Here is a 26,069-nt window from a genome sequence, read left to right on the forward strand (position 1 = left end):
AAGTAACGCTAAGATGATGTTTAGATTTGTTTATTTGGAGATTATTTTAACCATAGCCAGGCCGGAATATATATACGTAGTGGAGGCCCGGAGCTGCAGCCCTCAAGTTCGCCCTCAATTCTGATTTAATCTTGATCATACCCTGCATAATTTTGAGCCTCCTAAGCCTACTAGCTGCTTTTAAACATGGAAGTATTAATTTGATCACAGTTTTTGTTTCAACAATGACAATAGTGGCTTTTTATGGGTTGATAATATGTGAACATTTCCAGCATAGATAATATTCACAAGTAAAATATACATGTTATGAACACCAGGTTACACTTAAATATTTAATCATTCATATATCCCCGAGTATATGTACTTATTGAATTTGATTGGGTGGGCAATCGGGTGGGCACAGGAATTTTTGGGTGGGCGCTTGCCCACCCGTGCCCACCCCTGTCGCCGTCCCTGATCAGGACTACACGTTTAGTTTTAACCGTAGCTTACTCCTGCTGTACAAGAAACTTGTATACCGGGGAACGGCTAACAGACCCACACTTTTTTTATCACTAAAATTCAAGAAACCATTTTATTATTGAATACTGCTTCCTTTGCTGATTATATATGTGCAGTTAATTATTAACTATAATAATTACAAAAATTACCATCATAAATAAAAAATAGTAACCAATTATTACACGACTGTGTCATATATTTTATCATTCAATGAAACTAAAAAATCTATAATATTTTTTTATTAATGCTTTTTTTGTTTGTAGAAGTGCAGTTGTTTATTAATTATAATAATTACAATAATTACCATCCTTACCAACCAATTATACTGTCACTGGCGGGTCATTCCATGTCAAATCAACCAATTTTAAAATAATTGGTTGCATAACCATTTTAGAAAATGTTCATCTTTAGAACATCCGTGTGTACATGTTTCTAGATATCAAAACCAATGTTCAAAAAAATTTATTGTCTTTATTTCTACTGGGGCAGCCATATTTCCAACATGGCGCATGGCTTTTTTTGCTCATGTACCACTTTTCAGAAACCTTAATATCTCAAAAACCATTAGAGGTAGAATAAAATTCATTTTGTAGTTAATGAAGTATACTTTCTATGATATTCAAGTATGTTTTGCTTAAAATTGCATCGTAAGTATGAAAATTATGGTGGAAATTGGGATAACAATAGTTAAAAAATTGGACTTTTAAGCTCGATTTTTTCAATGGAGGGTTTAGTCTAAGGCTTGATTTTTTTTTTCATGTGTAGACATGCCTGCAGGGTGTCTGTAAATAAAATATCAGTGCTTAGAAATGCAACCTTTTTTTACAGCATGGGCTCAAACATGGCCATTCATTGAATTTTGACAGTTTTCAGGGTTAAATATCTCAGATGGGTCCTCTTGAAAAATTCTGAAATTTTGCACAAAGAAAGCCCTGCATGAACCTAACTAACTCACAGTAAAAATCACAACTTTTAGATTCAACTCGTTTTGGTGAGGTAACGTATGTCACCTAATTTCTGATGTTGCAAAGTATGGTTAAACTACATCCCATACTTAGAATAATGGACTCTTTTCTTTTTCTTTATTAAATTTGGGTTAAATAAAGCCTCAGAAAACATAGTAACGTAAGGTTTTAATACTTGACTTACCAGAAATTGAAATTACAAGGTATGACAATTGAAAATCTGCGAAATCTCATTGCAAAAGGTTTGACTTACAGTATGTAATATTGTTATTCGTACACATAGAATTTCCGAGGGAAAAATGTCATATCTATTAGTAAATATAATAATTTTCATATGTAGCTGGAAATTAATGTTATTGAAGGTTTCACCAACAAATGTCTATAAAACTGTATGTTCAAAGTGTATAAACAGAGCATATAATTTTTGTGAAAAGAGAAAAACACGATGTTTCATGCAACATTGTTATTCGTACAGGCAACAGTTTCAATCTTCCTCGCATACAGCGCCACCGCTATTCGGGAGATTTCATGCAGTTTGCAACTTTATAACAAGTTTGAACATGCAGGCACGCTCCCTGTCAAGCGGAATGCTGGCATAGGTATTGGTGCAGGCCTTTCGTCTATCTATCAGCGTGTTCGAAGTGGGGAAGGTGAAGGAACTTAGTTCCGGTCTGAAGGATGTTATTATAAATTTGGCCCTTAGAGGTTATTCGTTAAGAAAAATTGGACAAACAGTCAATAAATCACACTCCACAGTTCAATACATAGTACACAAATTTAGAGATGAAGGTTCAACACAGAATGTGCCGAGAAAACCAAGAGAGAGACGGTTGAATAAATGTAATGAACACTTTATTTTAAAGAGTGTGCGAGAAAACCCCCGACTAAGTGTTCCTCAGTTAAGACCGTTACTAGAAAATGTTGCTGGCAAGATGATGTCCAATCAAACTGTCTGACGTGCCTTGTGCAAGCATGGATATCATGGCAGAATACCACGAAAGAGGCTGTATGTAAATAAGGTGAATTGCAGGAATAGACTTTCATTCGCGAAAGAGCACATCCACAAGGACCAGGAATTTTGGGATAGTGTCATATGGTCAGACGAGTCCAAGATTAATATATATGGGTCAGATGGGATAAATAGAGTCTGGAGAAAATCAAATAAAGACAATGATCACATTAACACAGTTCCAACAGTTAAACACGATGGTGGGTTATTAATGATTTGGAGCTGTGTATTTGGGCATATTGAAGAGCAATTTAAAGCAGAGTGCCCAAAAAATGGACATACTGCCTATCTACAGATTCCAACAAGACAATGACAGTAAGCATAAGGCACGAGTTAACATGAATTGGCTAATATGGAATATGCCCAAAGTACTACAAACACCAGCTCAAAGTCCAGAGTTAAATCCCATTGAGCATTTATGGGCAATTTTGAAAAGGCGAGTACATAAAGCAGGCTTCCAAGTCCAAACAAGAGTTGAAAACTGTTGTGCAAGTCGACTGGAATAAAATAAGCTCTGAAACATGTCGGAAACTGGTTAATTCTATGAAGAACAGATGTCAAGCAGTAATTAAAGCCAAAGGATACACATCGAAGAATCGAAGTCAATTTGCTCTGAATATACTTTTTTCTTTAAGTGTAGGAATAGAAAAGTTGTACAAAAAATGGCATGTTTCTCTCTTAGTTTCATTTAATTTATTATTGTCATTAGTTATACAGAATTTAGGTAAGATTTTATGTAAAAAAAGCAAAAAAGTAAAGTGCACCCCTGTGCTTAGCACCATGCCATGAAGGTGTATAGGGGGTGTGGGGGTAATGCCCCACACTTTCTTGATCCGGGCATGAGTGGGGGTGATGTGATCAGCATCACGTCCCTCACTGCCTTTACCCCCCAGGTTTCCCTTCAGGTACCATGTCATTCGACGCTGGGTAGCACCGGGGCCGCTTCCGTTAGAAAAGTTCCCGGATTTGAACTGGCCAGGGATCGAACCCGGGACCTTGAGCTCCTAATGATATTAACGACTGAGCTCGACAAATGCCGATGGTGCGCACTTAGCTTGGTAAGCTTACACTTTTCTCTGTGATGCAAATTGTTTTGATAGAAGTTGAAAAGCCCGTGAGAAATACATGACTTAATGTGACTGTTGGAATTATTTCATGTATAACAAGCATTATAGTTTACTATTGAATAAAATGTTGGAAAAAGTGCACGTTCTATGTACACAAACATGACCTACAAAAGACAAGAATGTTGGTTTTCATGGAATTTTTCTTCGTTGTTTCAGGACATTTTTTTTAAAAAAAAAAAAAAATTGCCAAAAATGCCAACACTACGCATTATCTTGATATTTCGAACGGGCGAAAAATGTGTCCAGACATCAATGCACATTCATAACCACAACTTCGCAGCAATTACCATTTTTCTCGGTTTTCGCGTTTGCAAAAAATCATTGTCCCTACTAATTGGAAATTACTTTCAGGCCACCCCTCGTATAAATCAGTAGGTGAAAAGTGAAAATTTAGCAGGGCTGGCAGAGGAAAGTCAATTCTTGAAGAAAGTGATTTGCTTTTATGATTGAATGATTCAAGTAAATATCATATTAAAATATTTACGTATTTATTATTAGTATTTTATTTCATAATATTGGACATTAACTTCACTCAGTGAGAGATCAATGACCATCTGTCACAAGTTTAAACAGACAAGACAGAGAGTGGAATTAATTTCATTGCAATACTAGTGTTGCAGTAAATTTGAGGTTGGGAGCTTGCACTTGCCAATTCGTTCACGAATGCATATTTATGTTTCACTTTTTCGTGATAGTATTCAATATACACTGCTGGACAAAAAAAAACGGACACTTGCATTTTTTGTGATAACGCATAAATTCTGATTCGAAGGCTAACTAAATGTTGCAGAAATTATTGGAAATAAGAAAACCTGAATATATTCAACAGAAAGCAAATTAAAATTTATTGTTAGTAAGTTAAATTAGAACATACACGAAAGTTACAGAAAACTACCAAAAAAATTAGAGAAAAAAATCTTAGCAATATTTTTTTTAATATTGTTAACTGGTACTGGTGGGATATATAAGCTGTCTAGTAGCGGGTGTTACCTCCCCTGCCATCAATTACAGCTTGTAACCGCCGTGGCATACTTCGAATAGGGTTGGCAAAAAAAATTAGAAAAAAATCTTAGCAATATTTTTTTTTTAATATTGTTAACTGGTACTGGTGGGATATATAAGCTGTCTAGTAGCGGGTGTTACCTCCCCTGCCATCAATTACAGCTCGTAACCGTCGTGGCATACTTCGAATAGGGTTGGCAATCACTTCTTGGTCCAATTGCTCCCATTCTTATAACACCATTATGCTTTGTTTCCATGATATGAAAAACTCAATATGCTGACCAAGGCAGAAATTTATTATAAAACAAACTAAACGTAACGTTTCTACCTTCTAGCAAGGTCTTCTTCAGACTCTGTACCGAGGTATTTCTTTACAAGGACGTACAGAGTTGGTTCTTGTAGAGAATGGGGCAATGACAGCTCGCAGGTATATTACAGAATGTTTGGCAGATCATGTAGTATATGCATAATGTCCATATATTCAACATTGAACATTTGTACTTGGTACAGAGTCTGAAGAAGACCTTGCTAGAATGTTGAAACGTTACGTTTAGTTTATGTTTTATAATAAAATAAATTTCTGCCTTGGTCAGCATATTGAGTTTTTCTCCCATTCTTCTGGAATAGCATGTCTTAGCTCTTCGCAATTGTTTCTGGAACTATTGTGCGGTTCCTGATATGTCGTTTCAGTTGATCCCAGATGTGTTGTATCGGATTTAGGTCCGGACTTTGTGGTGGCCATTCTAATCGCGTAATCCCAACTTCGTTCAGGTACTCCGTGACAATATTTGCAATGTGAGGATGCACGTTGTCATGCATAAAAACAAAATCTAGGTCTATGAATGGTGCATATGGTACCACATGATCTGCCAAACATTCTGTAATATACCAGCGAGCTGTCATTGCCCCATTCTCTACAAGAACCAAATCTGTACGTCCTTGTAAAGAAATACTCCCCAGACCATGACACCACCACCTCCAAAGGGTGTTATTTCAATGAAACAACATTGTGCATAATGCTCAAAGTGCTACATGAACAAAAAAAAAATCCATGTGCCATGTTGGAAAAATGGCTGCCCCAGGAGAACTAAAGACATTGAATTTTTTTGAACATTGGTTTTGATATCTAGAAACATGTACAAGGTAAATCAAAAACTAAAGTCAATTTTGTGTTTTCGCAGGAATAAACGAAGACTGGGTGTGTCTGACGTCTCCACGTGTATACTTGGAGCGACGCGGAAGTAGGAGTATCCATCACTGCTCCATTCAGTCGAGTGTCGCAGAGCAAAAAGGTCACACATATGGATGCACCACTCCACGAATGCACCATTGAGGAACAGCGTGCCGTAGTGCACTTTCTGTGGTCAGAGGGAGTCAAACCGGCAGACATCCACCGTCGGCTGTTAACGTAATATGGAGCAAGCCAGGGACGTCGTTAGGGGGGGCGGGGGGGGGCACTGGCCCCCCGAGACGTTCACGTGGCCCTGGCAAACTGTTCTACATTTGCTGAAAATTTTACTTTCATGACAAAAATTGCAAAATAGTTTTTCAGTAATTTTTTCTTTCAGTTAGAAACACTGTTCTTGAGTGGCACGAACCCAAAACCACATTTCTTTCTCGTTTTTCTGGTTCTAGCTATAGTGGATGTCAGTGTAGGAACCTAGAACTTCATTGTTTCTCGAAATTTTGAGGGAGCGGTCTTTCCACCCCTAGCAGTCGCAGGTCAACAACAGGCAGGGTTGGGCGTTGAGTGTTGCCGTTGCGTCCAAACAATGTTTTGAGCCTGAGTAGATTAAAGAACGACCGCTTGTGCAGCGGTAAACCACATATATGCAAACAGTTACAACTGGTCCCGAATCAGAGTGCAATACACGCTAAATAAGTATGATGGTGGCAGGATGCCTTATATCTCCAGGTAAGTAGTATTATTCGCACCAAATATCTATTCTACTATTAAAACAGTCTAAAACACGCAACGTGTTAAAAGTAATTATCTTCACAAACTGTATGATTTCTCGAGTCGCACATTTTTCTCGATATCGAGAAGACCGATTTTGAGAATCCTCCTTAACAAACGATGCCTCCCCGATTGCGCAGTGATAGCGTTGTTGTCTTGTAATCGAGGGGTCCCGGGTTTGATACATGGGTGCAGGTACACAGTGGTCCGGATCTTACTTTAAACTGTAGGTCCAGTCCTGATTAGCCTTACTGTGCATAAAGTGAACTTAAAAACACCAACTCAACTCCTTAACAAACTTTTCGAAGAATCGAATATTTAAACAAGAACAAGTAAATACATATTTGTAATTTTGAAATAAATTATTATTATTATTTTGGGTATTTTTGGTTCATATGAATCTGCCTCACACAGTAAGCTTATTTTGTTGATTCAAGTACAACCCTTGAAATAAGTCACTGGAAAGATATGTGAGGTTGCACATATATTTAAGCATCTATAAATAAATAATAACCCGTGGTTCGACAGCCCTGGAAGGGCCTTGGTCTATCTCCCGACTGCCAGTCCCTCCCACAATCCTACCTAGAGGTGTGGAGATCTTTAACCAGTAATGGGGTGACATGGGGTCAGCACGTCGAACCCACAACCGTTATAGGGGATATCCATAAAGAATAATTATATTCTTGTGGTAAGGAGTCGTTGTCATTGAACAAACTTTATTGATTTATTCCATCAGCATTATTTAAAATGTAGTGCCATACTGAACTTAACAAAGGCACATTAATTGCTAAATGAGGCATTTTCCTTGTGTTGCAGAGCAGGTTCAGCTTTTGCAGTATTGCAATGTTTTACACAGTCCGTTTGAAGAATTTTGAGAATATTGATGTTTAGTCAGAGGGACCACCCCCAAAAAAATATCTGTGGATGTTTTACAGGTTTCATCGTTTTTAAGAAGGTAATTTTTCCGGTGCAACTTTCCTCCGTACAACATGTCTTTTGCCACTCAAGCTGAAGAGCCGATTCATAGGTGCAACGACCTTGGCAGAAAGAAACTCTGATTGGCACCATGCTGACAAAAGACTCAAGAGTCCCGCAACTGACAGAACTCGAAGCGCTTGGATCCTACGGTGACATACACTTTGGTTGAACACAAATGGATGCATTGGTAGGAAATGCAGTGATTTTATGGGCCGTATCTTTCTGGGAAGTCGGGGACCTTTTGAAAATGCAGTTTCCCTTCATGCACAACAGGGGGCCTAAGCCAGGTCACCCCCTCCCACAAAATGTTCTCTTCATCTGGCTCTGGTTATCGGCCGCGCCGAAATGCACTGCAGGTAGCTAGGACTTTCTGGATTAATTACTTTATGGTTCAGCATGGACATAGGCTTTTCAAATTGCAAGAGACAAAATTCTACTATTTGTCCCTTTTCTGGCGGGAGATGAATGACAAAGATGTCGCCATTCCTTCAGGTTCCCACACTCAACCCTTGTGCTCATAACCTTACAATGAAGGAAAAGGCCATAATAAGTCTTTGTAATGTATCGAGTTTATATCCTTCCTTGGTAACTTTCCACTCATTTTCAAGAAACATCTGCTTCTTTTTGCCCTACTGTGTTGATTGGGCGACAATTGATGACTGTCAGCTAGTTCGAAGAACAGTTTGATCCTAGAAGTGGTTTCATAGTTAGCTTCTGTAAACGTGAGATTCCGGTAGGATCACGGAGTGCTTGAGATCTCATTCTCATGCATTGCGAGTGTAATTTCAATTGACTTGGTTCATTTTACTTTGCTCTTCTGCTACATTTGGCTAATTGCGAAGATGGGGATGAGTGATAATATGATTAAATTGATCAATGGACACAACAAACACCCATGCTCAGTCCGGAATTCGAACCCGGCACACCTGGCATCGTAGCACGATGTGCTAACCACTCCACCACGGGGGTAGGCGAAGTGAAATTTCGAGTGTGAAGCTGCCAGCTCGTTTTCCTCTCGAAAAAATTAGTAGGATCGACTGATCGACCAAATGTCCAACACATTGACTTTCTAAATTGGTGTCCGACTACCACACAGGCGACCGCGTTTGACTCCCAGGGCGGTTGATCTCACATGTGATGAAGAATAAGTCACATTTCAATTAAGGAAGGAAACGAGGTATGTAGTCAACTTTATATAGTAGTGTGCATGCTCTAGAAATAATACGTTTCAAAATTCTGCAGATTTTGTGATTTTTCTTCATTTAGCCTCTACCAGGGTTGTCAAAGGTCCATCTACCCATAACTTCTATGGGTTTTATTGGGTTCCGTTGCAGGACCGGAACCTTTCTTCTCGCACAATTTAAATTCGGTCCTAGTAGTGTATTATTCCATTCAAAAAAGGATACTGGATCATATTGAAATTGATCTGGAAAATATTCCGGCACCAAATTTTAATTGATCCTGGAAAAAATGTTCTTGGACGGTGTTTAAATTCAGCCGCAAAACAAGGTTCCTGGACCGTATTTAAATTTTACCGAAAAAAGAGTTCCTGCACAGTATTTAAATTCATACGGAAAAAATGTTCCTGAACCGAATTGAGGCCTAGAACCCATTTACACTTGCTGATTTTCTCTCCCGGATGTGAAATGAATTTATTTACAATACCTGGACCATTAACAACCCTGGGATTGTTAAAGATTAGGGAACGCATATATTTGTTCTATAGGATTCAGTTATAGGACCAGAACCTTTTCTCTCGCACAATCTAAATACGTACCAAGTTGTGAATTGTTTCATTTCAATACGGAACTTGGACCCTATTTAAACTGATCCGGAAAAAAATGTTCCTTGACCGTATTTAAATTCTTCAGGAAATAAGGTTCCTGGACCGAAATTAAATTCATCTGGAAAATAATTCATGGACCAAATTGAAAACGTTACAGATGAAGAGGTTTCTTACGGTCCAGAACCCATTTACGCTTGCTGATTTTCTCTCCTGGATGGGAATTGAATTTATTTAAAATTCCTGTACCTTTAGCAACTCTGGCCCCCACCCGCAAATGCAGACGCTGTGGCTGCTGCTTAGTTGACTAGACATACAAATAAAATTAATCCAAAGTTATATAGCGAATAATAGTTACTTACATAATATCATGAAATATGGAGAGCCAAATTACTTATCAAGCATTTTCTGTTATTTGCCTATCCTAGTGGGAGCGAAAACCTTTTGCCCTTGCTGGTGAACTCGGTTCCTGCACGAAGCAGAATGTCCTGTGTTCGAATCCCGGCCTGAGAATGTGTCTTCTTCGTGATGGTCCTTTCATCAAGTTAATCTTAACTCATTCTCATCTTCACGATTAGCCAAAAAGTGTCAGAACAGTGAAGTAAAATGAACCAAGTTAATAATTTCTATTTTGTTATTTTACGCCGCTTTTCTACCTCTTGGGTTAAATGCGACAATGATGATCCGAAGGAATAGCGATGCGAGACATGATGCAAACACACCTGTCCAAGGTCCGAACCTTGGACCTCTGGTTTCGTAGTGTGTCATGGTCATGCTTCGGGAGTGGAATCCTTTGAATGAAAAACTATAAAAGTAGGGTGAAAGAAAACAACATTGTACTGTTCAAAAAAGCCATGTTCAGGTCCTCTAATGAAAACTACAGTATTCAGTAAAATTAATTTTGAAGGACAAAGCCTCCGAAGTGTTTTTCCATTTGGTGACGCATGGTCATCACATTGAGTCCCATCTAGTTTTGAGAGTGGAATTCGCTTACATATTGATTTCAAGTAGCTTCTCAATTGTCCTCACGATGTTAGGCCATCACAGAAATTTTGGAGTTTCTACCAGTGATCGAACCTTGAAAGACAAGGGTGCAATAATTTGAGCCCGCGAGAATTTTGTTGTTTCTATTGCCATCATATATTCAGTTTTGCACGCGCAAAGAAGATTACTTTTAAGAAACTAGATGTGTGCATAAAATTTCATATATATCATCATCATTCTCCAATGTGTACAGTACGACGCCACAAAAGACTCGTGCATGTCCCATAGAATAGTGGTTAAGGGTGTCACCTTGCACTAAAGGCCGCTGGATTCAATTCTGGTATAAACAATATACATGGGATGCCTATCTTGAACTCATTACACAAACATTTCATTTTCGCACGGTTGTCATACTTGTACGTACACCTGATACCAGCACCCTTTTATATCTAAACCCACGGAAGAGGGTTTTCTCTACTTCTCAATTTTCTTCGAGCAAATTTACAAATCTAAGGAGTAAGGACTAATGACATTGTTCTTGGTGTCTCAAAAATCTGGCATAAGAGAAAATACATGGATTTTTTAAAGACTGTCTAGATCAGGGCATGACATTTCAAGTTTGAAGTCAGTCGCCGGACTAAAATCTTTGGTCGCCACTATATTACTGATAAATAATAAAAATATGAGCAATTATTAAAAAGAACATACGTTAGGAATTAATGTTTGTGTAGCGCTGTAGTTCTACACTGAAGTACCACTTATTAATCACAGCTGCTGGGCCAGACACTGAGAGCAAATCATCCAGTGTCTCAGTCTTCAGAGAGTTCCTGTAAGTAGTCTTAAGTCTGTTGTGACAGTTGAAACCTCTCTCACCTGAAGCTGTTCTCACTGGTAGAACAGCACAAAATCTCAAAATCTGGAGCAAATTGTGGAATCTTGCTGAACACTCCTCACTGTGAATCTTCTCCAGCATCTGATTCAAATTCAGAGAAGGAAACAAAAGTTTGTATTCTGTCCACTCTGCTAACAGAACATCCACTTTCTCATTATAGAGGCTTGGGTTCAAGTACATGTAGCGCTACTGAAGAATATTTTCTTTGGGAGGCCAACCCAAGGTGTCGAAAACATGCAGACATGCAATCACATCTGTTGATATAGATTGCAATCTTTCTGTGATTTACACCTTCGCATTGTTAATTAAGTTTCCTCTAACAGTCTGAAACTCTTGCTCTCCATTTTGAATGTCTGTGAGCTGCATATCCCTGATCTTCCCTGAAATGGATACATGGTCCAAGAAATCTTGTTCGCTTGGTCGAACATTAGATTCCAGATCATCCAGTGTTCAAGTCTTATTTTCAGAGATGAAATCAAAAATTCTTATTTTGTAGTGCCACGCTTAAAGGGTTCAGTTTTCTGTAAAAATCCAAAAGGAAGTACAGAAGCTTAACAAATTTAAATTGCTTCATACTTTTCAGCAAACCCTTAGCTTTAGCGCCATCATTGTCTTTTTCATGGGCCACATATTCAAGATGGGTCACAACAGCTTTCCATGATTGCAAGAGATGTCTTACAGCACTTTCTTTGCTGACTAACCACCTAATAGTGTTGATATAACTCAGTTTTAGAATTTCTTCTCCTATAACTTCTGTCGTTTCTCTCAAGAGGTGAAGTCTTTAGCAGAGCCATGATAAAACTGAAAAATATTCCTAATCATGGAATCAAATGCTCTACGATATTTAACTCCAACACAGCTAATTGCAAACGGTGTGCAAGGCAGTGAATATTTATCATTTTATTACAAATTGCTTTCATTTGCACAGCCAATCCTAATTTGTGCCCGACCATATTTGCTGCACCATCAGTACCCAAGCCTACAATGTAATACTTGTTTCTGTATTTGTTTGAACCTATTGTCTTATTAGACGTACACGTTCGTATGCTCGAATGATGATCTATCTGTGGATCCATCCATCAGAAGGCTGATGTATATACTTTTCTTTATTTTCTCCACTAGACCTAACTTCAAAGTTTCAGCTATGAAATGAATAAATTGTCTGCATTGCTTTTCATTGCCTTACGTAGGTAGAACACTCACACTTAATTTTCATGCCAAACACATCAGATCTACAAAGTCCTTAAATGGCTTCTCATGTTTAGCTACATAGTTTGCTACATTAAATAAATTTGTAAGATGGGGTCGGCGTTGAGTGGATACGGGGTTTTCAATCGGCTCACTTTCCAAAACCATGTACGAACATTGGATTGAGATGTTCGGACATGTTTGACACACATTTGAAACAACAAAATTTTAGTCGCCAGGCTCAAACTTTTGGTCGCCAATGGCAACCTGGCGACCGGAAATTTCGCGCCCTGGTCTAGATTCCATTAAGTTAATAAGTTCATTCTGCATTTAGATTCCCGAATAATGGCCATGGATTTCGCGAGTCTATATCCGTAATTTTTTGGGGGCTACAGGAGAAAATAATGTTCTCTTCCAACAAGATGTATATAGCCTATATATATACACACTGTACATATACTTATGTAGGCCTATATGGTATATTAATAGTTTGTTAGTTTTTAATGGTTTGATAGAAAAAAAAATGTTAAGTTGTGGGCTCCCCGAACTGATCAACCTAGCTACGTCCCTGGAGCAAGCACCATGACTCAACAAAAGGTGTATGAGTGGGTGGACCGCTTTAAAGTGGGACGCACAAGTGTGACGGACGAAAGTCGAAGTGGACGCTCAAAAACATCCCGCACAGAAGAAAATGTCCAACGGGTGGATACCATTATCAGGGACAATCGAAGAATCACAATATCACAAGTGGCGAAACTCTTGGACATCAGTTTCGGATCAGCATATGCAATAGTGCATGATGAATTAGGGTACCATACAGTTTGTGCAAGCTGGGTACCCAAGGAACTCACAGTTGCGCATCAGCAGCAGCGCGTCACAGTGGCTACCCAGTTTCTCCAACGTTATGAAGCCAATCCCAGTATCTTGGAACGAATCGTGACAGGAGACGAAACATGGGTTCACCACTACGAACCAGAGAGTAAGCGGCAAAGCCTGGAATGGAAACATCCGTTGTCCCCTGTACGCAAGAAATTCAAACAACGGCCGTCCTGTAGGAAATTGATGCTAATGCTGTTTTGGGATGTGAAGGGACCGATCCTGGCGGAGTTCCACCCACATGGTGAAACTGTGAATAGTGCAAGTTATTGTGTGGTCCCGCAAGACAAATTGAAACCTGTAATTCGTCACAAGCGATGAGGACTGCTGTCTAAGGGGGTTGCTCGTACTCAACCATAATGCCAGGCCTCATACAGCAAGGGCAACAGTAGACACTGTGCACAGGTTTGGCTTTGAGTTGCTTCCCCATCCTCCATACAGCCCTGATCTGGCACCATCAGATTACCACATTTTCGGCCTTTCGCTGCGTGGTCGTCAGTTCAGCTCAGATGACTAGGTCCAGCAGGTGGTGCAGACGTGGCTTCGTGAGCAACCAAAAATCTTCTTCGCAGACGGGATACAGAAGCTGATTGCACGATACCAAAATTGCATTGCTGTGCAGGGGGCGTGGAATAGTGGTATGTGTAGTTCTTCTTCTTGTGTGGAAATAAAGATGTTATGTGAAAATTGCCTTTACTTTTTGATTCACCTAAGTACTAAAGATGAAACCACCATTGGATGGTTTGGCATGGAATGACCCTGGCATGAGTGTCTCGAATGAGATGCATTCAAGAATGGCACCTGATAAGCCCACCAAATGCATTTTGCCTCCTCATTACATTACATTTATGTTTTAATGAACAAAAGTAATACAGAAATATTGGGAACATCCTGGGGAACAATGTTATTTATTTTCAAACAGTTGAAAATCTAAAAAAATAGAGGTGGTGGGCCTGCAACCTTCCCCTCCCCACTCGGTAAGTTAGGTTAAAATTGGATCTGAATCTGAACCACTATGTAATATGTGTCGACTGGGATTGGCCAATATTTGCCTCTTGTAAATTTTTGTAGCTAGTTGTAAAATATGTCACTAGAAACCTGTAAACTCATAACAGTATCTTCAAGTGAAATAGGTTTGCTGTAATTAGTAAAAAGGCAAAATTTCCATATTTTTTTCCAAAAAAGCCAGCTTCTTTGCAACTCTAATAAAAACTAAGAATATTTATAATTTTGCAATTCTTGGATATGCAAATGTATTTCCAAAAAAAAAAACTAATTTAAATTTTATGTAGTTTAGATTGGGACAAGGATTTTTTGTTAATGCTACGAACATTTCTAGCACTCTTTTCAACAGCAGGGAAAAGTGACAGCCACCTTACACTTCACATCACATTTGTTTCTTCCATCCTTCGAAAGCTGATGCGAGATCATTGTTAAATTTACACTTTGGCTTCGTTATTTAATAAAAATACAGGCAAGAATTTACAATACCGGACCCTTCTGTAATTTCTATGTTACTGCTTATACTCACGAAATAATTAGTCGCGATGATTTATCTGAGGTTAACATGTTGGAGTGAGATGTAGAAATTGTTAATTAACGTGTAGAAGTTGTAAAATAAGCTTTTCTATTCTCTGTATACAAGTATGGGAACCATATTTGTTGATATGAACAACTGACGCTCACAATTAGTTACGCTGTCTACAGCATTGCCACACTGTTGACTTCATACTTGGAGAGCATGGATTGTGTAAGAATGGCGGAAGAGAACAGTAAAAAAGTTGTTAATGTTGTACAGATTGTTAGGTGGAGTGTGCAGGAGGATGACCGTGGCTTCGCCTAGCAGGTAAGCTGCTGAACGATCCCACACAGAAATGTGTCGAGGATGACGAAGAAGATGACAGTGACAATCACGATGTAGGAGAGCATGTGGAATGTGGAGTGATTTGATTACAGGTAAGTTTAGCAACAATGCATCAATCGTAAAATTGCAGGATACGAAAATGGCATCTTCGATGAAGAACGTTTGGCGATAAAGTGGTACGAAAATAACATTTTTTATCGGTTCGTTCACAATTAACGCAAAACCATTCACGGATAGCTCCACTGGCCATTCTCGGTAAGGTTAGGTTAGGTTAAGCAAACATAGTTAAAATTTGGGGTCGTAAAACCATGCACGGGTAACCCCACAAACCATTGATGGATAGCCCCACGAACCATTCACGGTAGGGTTAGGTTAGGTGAGCATAGTAATGTCAGGAATATATATTTCGTTCTTTAAGTATTCGAAATGCAAAATCTTGCGATAAATAATGAGCAATCGTGCATTGTTGGTGGCGATCACGGACCCCCTTATTTTACAATTTCTATGTGTGACCCCAAATTTTAAATTCAAATTCGTGATTAGGAGGCCTCAATTAGTGAGTATGCAAAATATTACAAAAATCTGGGAGGGGTCCAGTATTGTAAATTCGCTCCAAAATAAATAATATATAATAATAAAAATTCTCACTATGCGCTTCTGTATGGCGTATGTATGACTCGAAAAGAAACTGGCCAACCTCTGTGTTGGAGTGTTTAGCACAGCATGCTACGACACCAGGGGTTCAGAGTTCGAATCCCAGCCTGGGCATGGGTGTTCTTTGTGAAATCACTTCATCAAAATTAAGATGGTTAGGACATGTGGAAAGAATGAGGGAAGGACATATGTGAGAAAATTCATGTATGAAAGACCAGAGGGAAGAAGAAGGGAAGGAAGGCAAAGGAAGAAGAGGTGGCCGCAGGAGGTTGAGGAAGATCTAAAGAAGCTGGGAGTGAGTGGATGGAGGAAGAAAGGAAGAGATAGACCCATCTGGCAGTCCATTGTGGAGGAGGCCAAGGCCCTACAGGGGCTGTAGAGCCAGAGGGTAAGGTAAGTTTGCCTAGAAAAGAAAGGACATTTCATATAATAATAATAATGCATATCTGCCAAACTCCTCTCTCAACAGCCATGTTCCTTATTTAAATTTTCTGGTCATGTTATTGATATAATAAAAGACTTGTTATTACTTACAGATTACTTTGTACAATTAAAAATATCCATGTTTGTTTTGGTAAATTCACAACAAACAAAAGAGAACACTCACTTCAACCATGCGTACTTCTCAACTACAAATGGAAGATCATTCTGAAAAGCTCTGAAACAAACATAAAGTGATACCAACCTTGTTGCACACATTATAGTTCACGGGAGAGTAAAAGAACTGACTTCAAGCTTCAAATTACATTAATCTTTGGAATCAAATGGTATTACAACAGGAAGAAAATGCACTTGTTCATTTTCTAGTCATGTATCATGTTAATAAAAATAGTATTTTTAGTTTGATAGCATTTAGAACTTAATGTCTGCACTATTTGCAGATCTCAGAAGAGATTGCTTATTTTTCATTGCTGTCTTCATATCCACGTTTTATCCAAAAAATATCAGTTATTGAATTTATTTGCATGGTAACGCATGATAAATATCACATAAATCATTTGACAATTGTTGACACTTGTGTTGTAATTTGAGATGGGTGAGCAGACAGCAACCATCCCTTCTGTAAATTCCAGGACTACCCGGTGCTGAGGACACTGCTTTTGTTTTAAACCCTGAACGTCGACATTATTGACACGTTCTACAAATTATGAAAAAAATAATTGCTTTAAAATTTGTCTACATGGAATTTAGAACAGTTATAATAATTTATTCAATAATTATGTTTAACACTCTAATGCAGACTATAGAATTTCGGTCTGTCTGCTTTCGGCTGGGCTCGGCTATTTCCGATAAGTTCAAAAGCTCCAGGATCTTGAGCTTTTCTTTGTGGGTTGAGGAGCAAATCTCCACCAACATTTCACATCTTCCCAATGTTAAGCTTCGGGAGAGTTGGTCACCCTGCATAGCTGCAGCAAGCAGGGTGTGTGGTGTTTGCCAACGAACTGCTGAGGGAGTTTGCAGTCATAAAAATTTTGTGAAATCAAGTGAGAATGAAACTAAATAAAGTACATTAAATAAGATTTCAATTGTGCAAGCAGTGCTTGTACTTGCTTGTACTACATTTTTGCCATTGCAACACAGAGGTAAAATGAATAGTTATGACATCTTTCGTACAGAAGTATTTTTCTGACCCACATTCTTCAATATTACTTCCTGGAAGACATAAACTTGTAAAAATTCAGATACATAAAGTAGTGCAAGTAGTTTATTAAATGTTCACATAACCACAGTTGCTAATCATTAGAGATAAAATACAGAGTTTACGTTATAAACCACATGTAAGTAAAATCTGCATTTTATCTCTGCTAATAAAGCAGTGGTGACTTCTTAAAAAAATCCACTTATATCAGCTTTTTTCCCTATTTCCACACGTGACCCCCATATTTTAACAACAGATTCGTGATTAGAAGGCCAAATTAGTTAGTATACCAAAAATTAACGAAATTGGAGACATTCTGTATATTCTTCATTCGCTCCGCCATTCGTTTACTATCATAATGGTTATGAACTGCCCTCCTACCTAGGTCACATGTGTGAGGTACAAAGGGGTTTCCAGTATCGGTTCATGGAACCTGTTCGTTTATAGTGTGGTATTGATATGTGTACTTCTTGCCACCAAAATGTTTGAACATTTTGCTCAATACATGTTTTTGTAGTTAGGTTAGGTGGGTCAGGTTTAGTTCCCTTAGCATTTTAGTAATAACCCTAAATGCATTCCTGGTTAGGTTAGAGGTTAGGTAGATTAAGTTTACTCTTAGCATTAAAATAATATCCCTAAATGCTTTCCTAGTTAAGTTAGGCAGGTCAGTTTTAGTTCACTTAGCATTTGAGAGAGATCCCTAAGTGCTTTCAACTATTGATTACGCTACTGCTGATCTCAAACATGGAACCCCTTTGAGCCTCCTGCGAATATTCAGGAAGAGGGGAGTAGCGTTAGTAGTGTGTGTAATACATCAAACATGTGAAATTGGGATTTTTGCACAAGGTACCTGTAACAAGGTTCCAAATTACTTTTATATTTATTCCCACTCGCCCATAGGGAGCACGCATGCTTGTGTAAAGTAATTTTTAAGTTTTCTTTTTCAACATAAATAACTTTTGGTACTTGTTTACTATCCTTCGGACACATTTATTTGTTTTTACAGAATAAACTACTTACCGTAATAAGTTCCTGTACCATTGTCGAACATCGGGAAGGTTTTTTGTGTGATGTGGGAATGTTTCATAGTTGAAATTAATGTTGTTCGTTGAAAATTAATTTTCCGACGGAGAATAGCTAGCCCCATGAACCATTGGCGCGTGGATAGGTTAGTTCTGTTAGGTTAGGAAACATAGTTAAAATTTGGTGTCGTGTTAGTATCAGGATCTAGAAATTGGAAATAATTGCGAACCATTGGCGCTAGCCCCACGAACCATTGGCACGTGGTTAGGTTAGTTCTGTTAGGTTAGGAAACATAGTTAAAATTTGGTGTCGTGTTAGTATCAACAACGTTGATACACCTTCAGGAATGTTCCGCGAAGCAGATACGTACGTACGAATGTCAAAAATTGACGAAATGAAAAAATTAGAGGTGTCTGAAGGATAGTAATTTTTTACCTGGATTTTTTTTCGGCTGTATCGCATTGTTTTAAGAACAAAATTTTAACTAAGCTTGCCTAACCTAAACTAACCTTAGAGGAAATGGTACGTGGGGCTATCCGTGAATGGTTTGTGGAGCACTAGCTTCCTCACTGCGCAAGATGCCATTTTGCCGAACGTCACTTGTTCATATCATCAAACATGGTTCCTATGTTTCTGTATGGAGAATGATCGCGGTAATGACGAACGTGATTTTGCAACATATATAGACATACTAGTCTCAAAGCTGTTCTCTTGCATAACGGAAAAGAGAAACCTTCGATACCAGTGGCCCATTCCATTCAGAGACGTAAGTGTAAAATTTTTCACGTGCCTCCCAAATCTTAACTCCAGATACGTTACCAGGACTGCATATTTAGTGAGTATAAGAAGTAGGAAAGAAATTGGAGACATTCTCTGTCTTCTTTATTCATTGCTTTTGGCAAGTACAGAATTGTATAGAAATACATGGAAGGGTAAGAGTCTATATTAAGTCCTTTTCATAAGGAATATGTGTCATATATCGTTGGAAAGCTTATTTTATAAGGAATTTTGGAAACCATTGTCACATGAAATTTGAACCTTCCTTAAAGTAATGAGCACTGTTTGGACTCGAAAAAGAGTTATTTATGTTGAAAAAACAACTTGATAATTACCTTACGCACTTCTCATGGAAAAGATATTCTCTGTCGACAAGCGACAGTAAATATCGTAGAAGTGTGGGAATGAATGTAGAAGTAAATCGGAACCTTAGTAGAATGCATTTAGGGACATTATTTTAATTCTAAGGGAACCAAACCTAATCTGCCTAACCTAACCACGAAAGCATATATTGAACAAAACCTTAAGTAATCGCTAAAACTCCGCAGTATGCGTTAACAGACGTACATCGAAATCGAACCATGTAAAAATTGCATTCCTAGCATGATGAAATCGCAATAAAAAAAAAAGGAACTTGGGTCACCGATAGCCCCACGAACCATTCACGGATAGCCCCATGAACCATTTCCGATAAGGTTAGTTTAGGTTTGGTTACGTTAGGCAAGCAAAGTAAAAAAAGGGGGGTTGAAACACTGACAGGGACTTACGTCATCAAACGTAAGCAGCATCCGGTTGTCGTAGGGCAAGCAAATGAAAGCAATGGCAATTGTGCGCCGGTGAGATATTTCTCTTGAAAAATACATTATTACCCGGTCAAATATATTCCAGATGAAAGAAAATAACTCGAATGTTGTAAACCTTGGAGAAACTCATTTCCGTAAGTAGTTTCTTGTGTAAAATTGAAGAAATGTGTCTCCGATGTATGAAACTGTTACCGAAGAAACTACTTATGGAAATGAGTTTCTCTAAGGTGTCCAACGTTCGTCGAATTTCATCATGGAATCTATTTAACCGGGAAATCATGTATTTCTTCAAGAGAAATATCTCACCGACGCACAAGTACCATTGCTTTCGCTACGTGAACCGGATGCTGCATATGTTTGGTGACGTAACCCCGTCATTGTTTCCAACCCCTTTTTTTAAAAACTATGCTTGCCTAACATAACCAAACCTAACCTTATTGGAAATGGTTCGTAGGGCTATCCGTGAATGGTTCGTGGGGCTATCCATCAGCTACCCGTGCATAATGTACAATTTGCACATGTGACGAACACGATAGTAGGAATTTTTCAGTGAAGAAGGTTGGAAACACTGAATACCTACAAAGTAGTCAACCTCTGCCCGCCATATTGTGTGTTACGGAGGCGAAAAAAGGAATAACAAAAACTCCTCTCTATGTGAAAACTTGTGTTTGTTTTCGTGTAAAAAACATAATGGCACCTTGAACCATGTTTCGCAATACACAATTGGTACGTACGAACCATGCAAAACACAAAATATCCGATTTTAATGTGTCTCCGATATAACGAACTGTTACCGAAATAGCAATAAAACAAAAGGAACTTGGACCAGGAAAGCTGTGACGAAGGAGGGAATTATAATATCCATAATCTTGATGTCTTCTTGAGACCACTGGTCTATAGGTAAGTCCTGACAGTACAGATAAACAGGCCCAAGTTCCTTGTTTTATTAAGATTTCATCATGCTACGAATGCAATTTTTACGTGGTTCGATTTCGATGTATGTCTGTTAACACATACTGCGGAGTTTTAGCGATTACTTAAGGTTTCGGTCAATATATGCTTTCGTGGTTAGGTTAGGTTTGGTTCCCTTAGCATTAAAATAAAGTCCCTAAGGTTCCGATTTACTTCTACATTCATTCCCACGCTTCTACTATATTTACGGTCGCTTGTCGACGGAGAATATCTTGTCCATGAGAAGTGCGTAAGGTAATTTCCAAGTTGTTTTTTCAACATAAATGACCTTTTTCAGAGTCCAAACCGTGCTCATAACTTTAAGGAAGGTTCATATTTCGTGTGACAATGATTTCCAACATAAAACAATCGGAACCGTTAGCGATAAACAAGATCGATATTTGATAAATATAAAACTTATAATTTAAATTCTTTTAAACAGAACTTGCCTTTATTTTATTATTTCGTATTATCTGCAGAATATAATCCAATCTTCTAGAAACACTTTTTCTTGCTTCTTCCACGCTATCCTTTGTACTTTCAACCTTGATGCAAAATTGGACGGTATCAGGTTCAACGATAATTTCTGAAAAGCCGATAACTCTAGCATACTGTACTTTTGGTAAGCTTTTCCACTTATTTCCATCCTGTTGTAAATAATCTTTCGTTGCAAGGTCTGAATACTGTAGCATTTCTGCAGTTACAATTCCTTGTTGAGTTGCAGGAATCATAATTTTTCATGAGTAAAAGAAAAAAAAATGCAGGTAGCAGGAATAATATTCCTACAAAATGAATGATTACCCTTATACCATACCATTGCCTTATACAGCTAAGCAGTGTTGCCAACAGCACGAGAGAAAAACGGGCTAAATTGCACCCAAAATGGGGCTAAAATTTACAAAGGTGCGGCTGCGTACTGAAAAAAAATCTGGTTCTTAATTTTTGGGTGTTTTGGTGCAAAATTTCTGAAACTCAAGCACGCACGAACTAGTCTCTGGTTGAGCCTCACTGTTAGGAATGATTCGTCGATTCCGCACCGCATTTCTGTGAACTTTCAAGGACCAGATGCAATACAACTGAACAACGCTATCCGTAATTCGCCTCGGACTACACAGCATACCAAAACCAGAAACAAGGGGATAAAGTGACAATGTGCACTTGCTTGCTACCTGCTCCCCAGGATGGGTGGCAGGAGGAGCTTGCAGGTGCAGAAGGGGACAGGAATTCTTCTTTGCGTGTTGCAATGGTTCTTATTAAGCTGAAAATATGAGTTTACTTTACTGAAAATGCCAAAAAACATTTCATTACTGAAAGGGCTAGATTTGTAGCAAGATTCAAGGGGCTTTTGCTGAATTTTGGGGCTGAGTACGCACTCAAAAGGGCCAGTTCTGGCCCCAAAAGGGCCGACTTGGCAACACTGCAGCTAAGCGGCAAACCGGGAAACACACAGATTATTGAAACCGCCCACCTCTTTGCAAGTGTTAAGTGTTACCAGACACACATTTGTAAAATTTCTGCGTGAGACAGAATTTTTTTCGTCAGAGGGGATCAGGAGAGGAGCTTTTTTAAGTAGTGTCTGTTGCCACGTTCTTTTTCTGCTGTAACCATAGACGGCCAGCCGCACACGATCTGACACGACGAATCACGACGCGACGCAACACGACGAGTCACTTTGTTTCCGACAATACTAAACAAATATTAATTATTCTTATCAGTGTTTTTTTTCTGGAAAGAAATTTTTCGGTACAAGTTAGTTTGTTGTTATTATTTGTTATTGTGTTTATCATAAGAACTTCTCTAAATATTGTGGTATATACGAGTAAATGATCATTAGACCTCGATTTTAGGCATTTAACCTATATTTTTTCTTTGCAGGTAAATGAGAAATAAAAAGTTACATCAGCGTTTCATTAAAAAATACAACATTTTATTTTGATAAAAACAAAATGAAGTAAATATTTCTCACTTGCCATTATCAAAAAATAATAAGCAATTAAAACATTGAGATGGAAGTTAAAATTTCTAACCTCTAAAACATAATTGTTTCAAATGTGTTTGTGCAAAGGCAACCAAGCAACACATTCCTCCCTTCCTTGCCTGTCTCTCGCCAAGTCAAAGGCAGTCCCCACAATATCAATGGAAGTATATTGACATTACCAAAATTGAAAACAAATTCATAAGTGCAAATGACGTAAGAAGGAATGTGTTTTATATTGAAAGTTAACATGTCATGATTATCTTTATTATTATTTGTTACATAACGTTAGTCATTTTGTAGTTTCTGTTCACAACAAAATCCTTGCATAGTTCTTTCTGCAATACAATTAAAATGATTTGCATTTATGAAGATTTTTTCATTTTAATTTGTATGAATGTGATATTTTCTTTTAGTAACGTGTTGATAATATCATTGCCTCTTGCAATCATTGTGCATGTAAGTTGTTTAAAGTATACAATACTTGATAATTATAGATCTAACCGCCATTGATATGCACCCACAGAAATTTTGGAAAGTCGCCGCCCTTGACACAGAGGTATTTGTTCTGTTTCGTAACGAAAAAATTCAATGACTAACTTGTTTGAAACATACTCTAGATACAAGTATTAGTTTTACAACAATAAGTGGATAATTTTGAAAATGATGCATAAAATAAAAATTTGGTTAGAAAATTAATATTTTTGATGGTTATATACAGGGTGTCATTTTAATGGCGCCCACGGACCACGGAATCGTATAGAGGACATCAAAACAAACAACTTTTCTCAGTAACATTTTTCTCGGGGCATTATTTCAGCGCTACGGTCGTTCAGAAAAGCCCGTTTTGCAGCCTGAATGCTGGCAACCACACACAACGTTTGATTGCATTTGTGATGTCATATTCCGTCGTGAAGCAATGCGATCCAGGGTTGCCAGGAACACACATATTCTATGAAAAGTGATAGCTACAATCGGCCACATTATGTACCGTAGAAGAAAACGAGAAAGCACGTTCTGTAACCTAACAGGAAGTAAAAAAAAATACGAAAAATGGTAGAAATAAAATAGAATTCAAGTGGAAGTGGTCATATCGAATTTTGTTTCTGCTAACATGTCAAATATTTGCAAATCTGGCAACTACAATTTAGTCTATCCACTTCGTCCTTCTGATACTAGTTGTTTGTGTGACACACTGAACAGATGACAAAATAGAAATGAAAGAACTCAAAATTCCAAAGGTGTATAATGTATATTCAGGTCATTATGAGGCAAGTGTCAAAAATGGTTGAAAATACAGGAATATAAGTAGTAGTAATACAAGCTCTCCGACGACTGTGTTTATCTATAAACCGGATACACATGTAATAGTTTGCAACTTTGAACAGGGCAGTATATTCGCTACTGATTCATAATTAGATTGTTACTGTGGTTGTATGTGTTTTTAGCCGTAATGTAACAACGTGAACCTCGTATATTTCAATTATCAGCACAAAAGTACCACAAGGCATCTGGGCACAAACCTGTAGATATCAACCTTGCAACAAGATTTGCAAATATTTGACATGTTGCTGAGCATAAACAGCCACATGAAAGCTGCAAGTCCAATAAAATTTAATGTTGTTGATATTTGACATGTAGGCTGAGACAAAATTCGATACTGACACTTCATTTTGAATATGTTTTTTTTTTACCACATCTCATATCGTTGGTTCACTCCCCCCCTTCCCCTGAGATGACTGCTCATCTTCTGACTGGTAGAGTAGAGTCCAGGACAGATATTTCTGCCGTGCGATGCGCGACAGAACTAAAGAAGCAGTGTTGCTAATGGAGCAGATAGAAAAATCGCTGCAGTGCGCCGATGCACAGCTGTTACGTACAACAAGGAAATTAGAGAATTCAGGTCTATCTAACGTTGAGTTTTAAACGTCATGCTTTATACAAGGACTAGGATTAATATATAATAACAAGTGGCTTTGTATGTAGCTACATACATATGGACTAAAAATTCGCAAAATATGAACTAACACATACGTAAAATTGCCTCCCCCATGGCGCAGTGGTAGCGTCATTGCCTTGTAATCAAGGGGTCCCGGGTTCGATACCCGGTGGAGGCACAAGTGGTTCGGATCCCCCTTTAAACTGTAGGTCCAGTCCCGATTAGCCTTACTGTGCATAAAGTGGACTTAAAACACCAACTCAAACCAAACCAAACATACGTAAAATTACCAAAAATGCTGCAAAGAAGACTTCTTCATACGAATCCTTATTTGAGTGATTTCAAACAAAATAAAAAAATATTATTTTTCATTGCATTAATGCACTGGTGGTGTTCTAACTTTTCACTCCCAAAACCCGTATACACTGGTACGGAACTGCAACGGCAGATAATAGCATGCCAACATGTTAAACCGCGACAATTGGACTACAACACTCCTCCTCAAGCAGTATTATTATTTCCTCTCTGTGATCGGCAAAAGTCGGTTGCCTTTATTCTACATTTACAAACGATGCCGGCTTCCACAACAATAACAAGTACATATACTGCCACTAGACGATAAGCTGCGCGGCTTTTTCTATTGTTATGAACCAGGGCTGGCGCTAGTCATTTTGCCTCCCTGGGCGGTGGCGGTAGATGCCGCTCCATTTCGAACCCCCCCCCCCCCCCCCGCCGTCATTACGCAGCAACGTGAAATTGAAAATCAATATATTCCTAAGTAAAACATCAAAATATAAAATAAATAATGAGACTTCTTATGCCATTTCAATACTATTAAGCGCAAAAGAATATCTCGCTCGACCACAGTTTTCAATAGGCTTATTTTTTTCTTCTCTTGAAATTTTGCCGCCCTGGCCGGTGGCACGGTTCGCCCTCCCCTTCCGCCGGCCTTGCTATGAACTTGGTCACCCATCAACGCATGGCAATTTTAACACAGAAAACACATCGCATTAAGCAGCAAATATGACAGCCTCCTCTTCCTCCCCCTAAACCCCATCTTTCGCAGCAAACGTCGCAAACTTTCTTGACTTCCCGTAAAATGTATGTCCGCCTGTAATTTGACATGCATTTTTTTCAATGTCGGCACCTCATTTTCACGCATAGCGTACTCGTATATGCGCC

General features: G+C 38.4%; 1 protein-coding gene across 1 annotated transcript in view; it reads right to left on the bottom strand.

Moving 5' to 3' along the window:
- Window positions 1-21,953, bottom strand: part of LOC145988935 (interleukin-1 receptor-associated kinase 1-binding protein 1-like) — a 37,073-nt gene extending 15,120 nt beyond the window's left edge. The window contains exon 1 of the mRNA XM_083124242.1: window positions 21,423-21,953. Coding sequence (XP_082980368.1) covers window positions 21,423-21,704 — 282 coding nt within the window. The 5' untranslated portion in view covers window positions 21,705-21,953. The remainder of the gene's footprint in view (window positions 1-21,422) is intronic.
- Between the last annotated feature and the right edge of the window lie 4,116 nt (window positions 21,954-26,069).

Source organism: Lepisma saccharinum, chromosome 1 (assembly GCF_977018435.1).
Source record: "Lepisma saccharinum chromosome 1, izLepSacc3.1, whole genome shotgun sequence".
NCBI classification, from domain to species: domain Eukaryota; kingdom Metazoa; phylum Arthropoda; class Insecta; order Zygentoma; family Lepismatidae; genus Lepisma; species Lepisma saccharinum.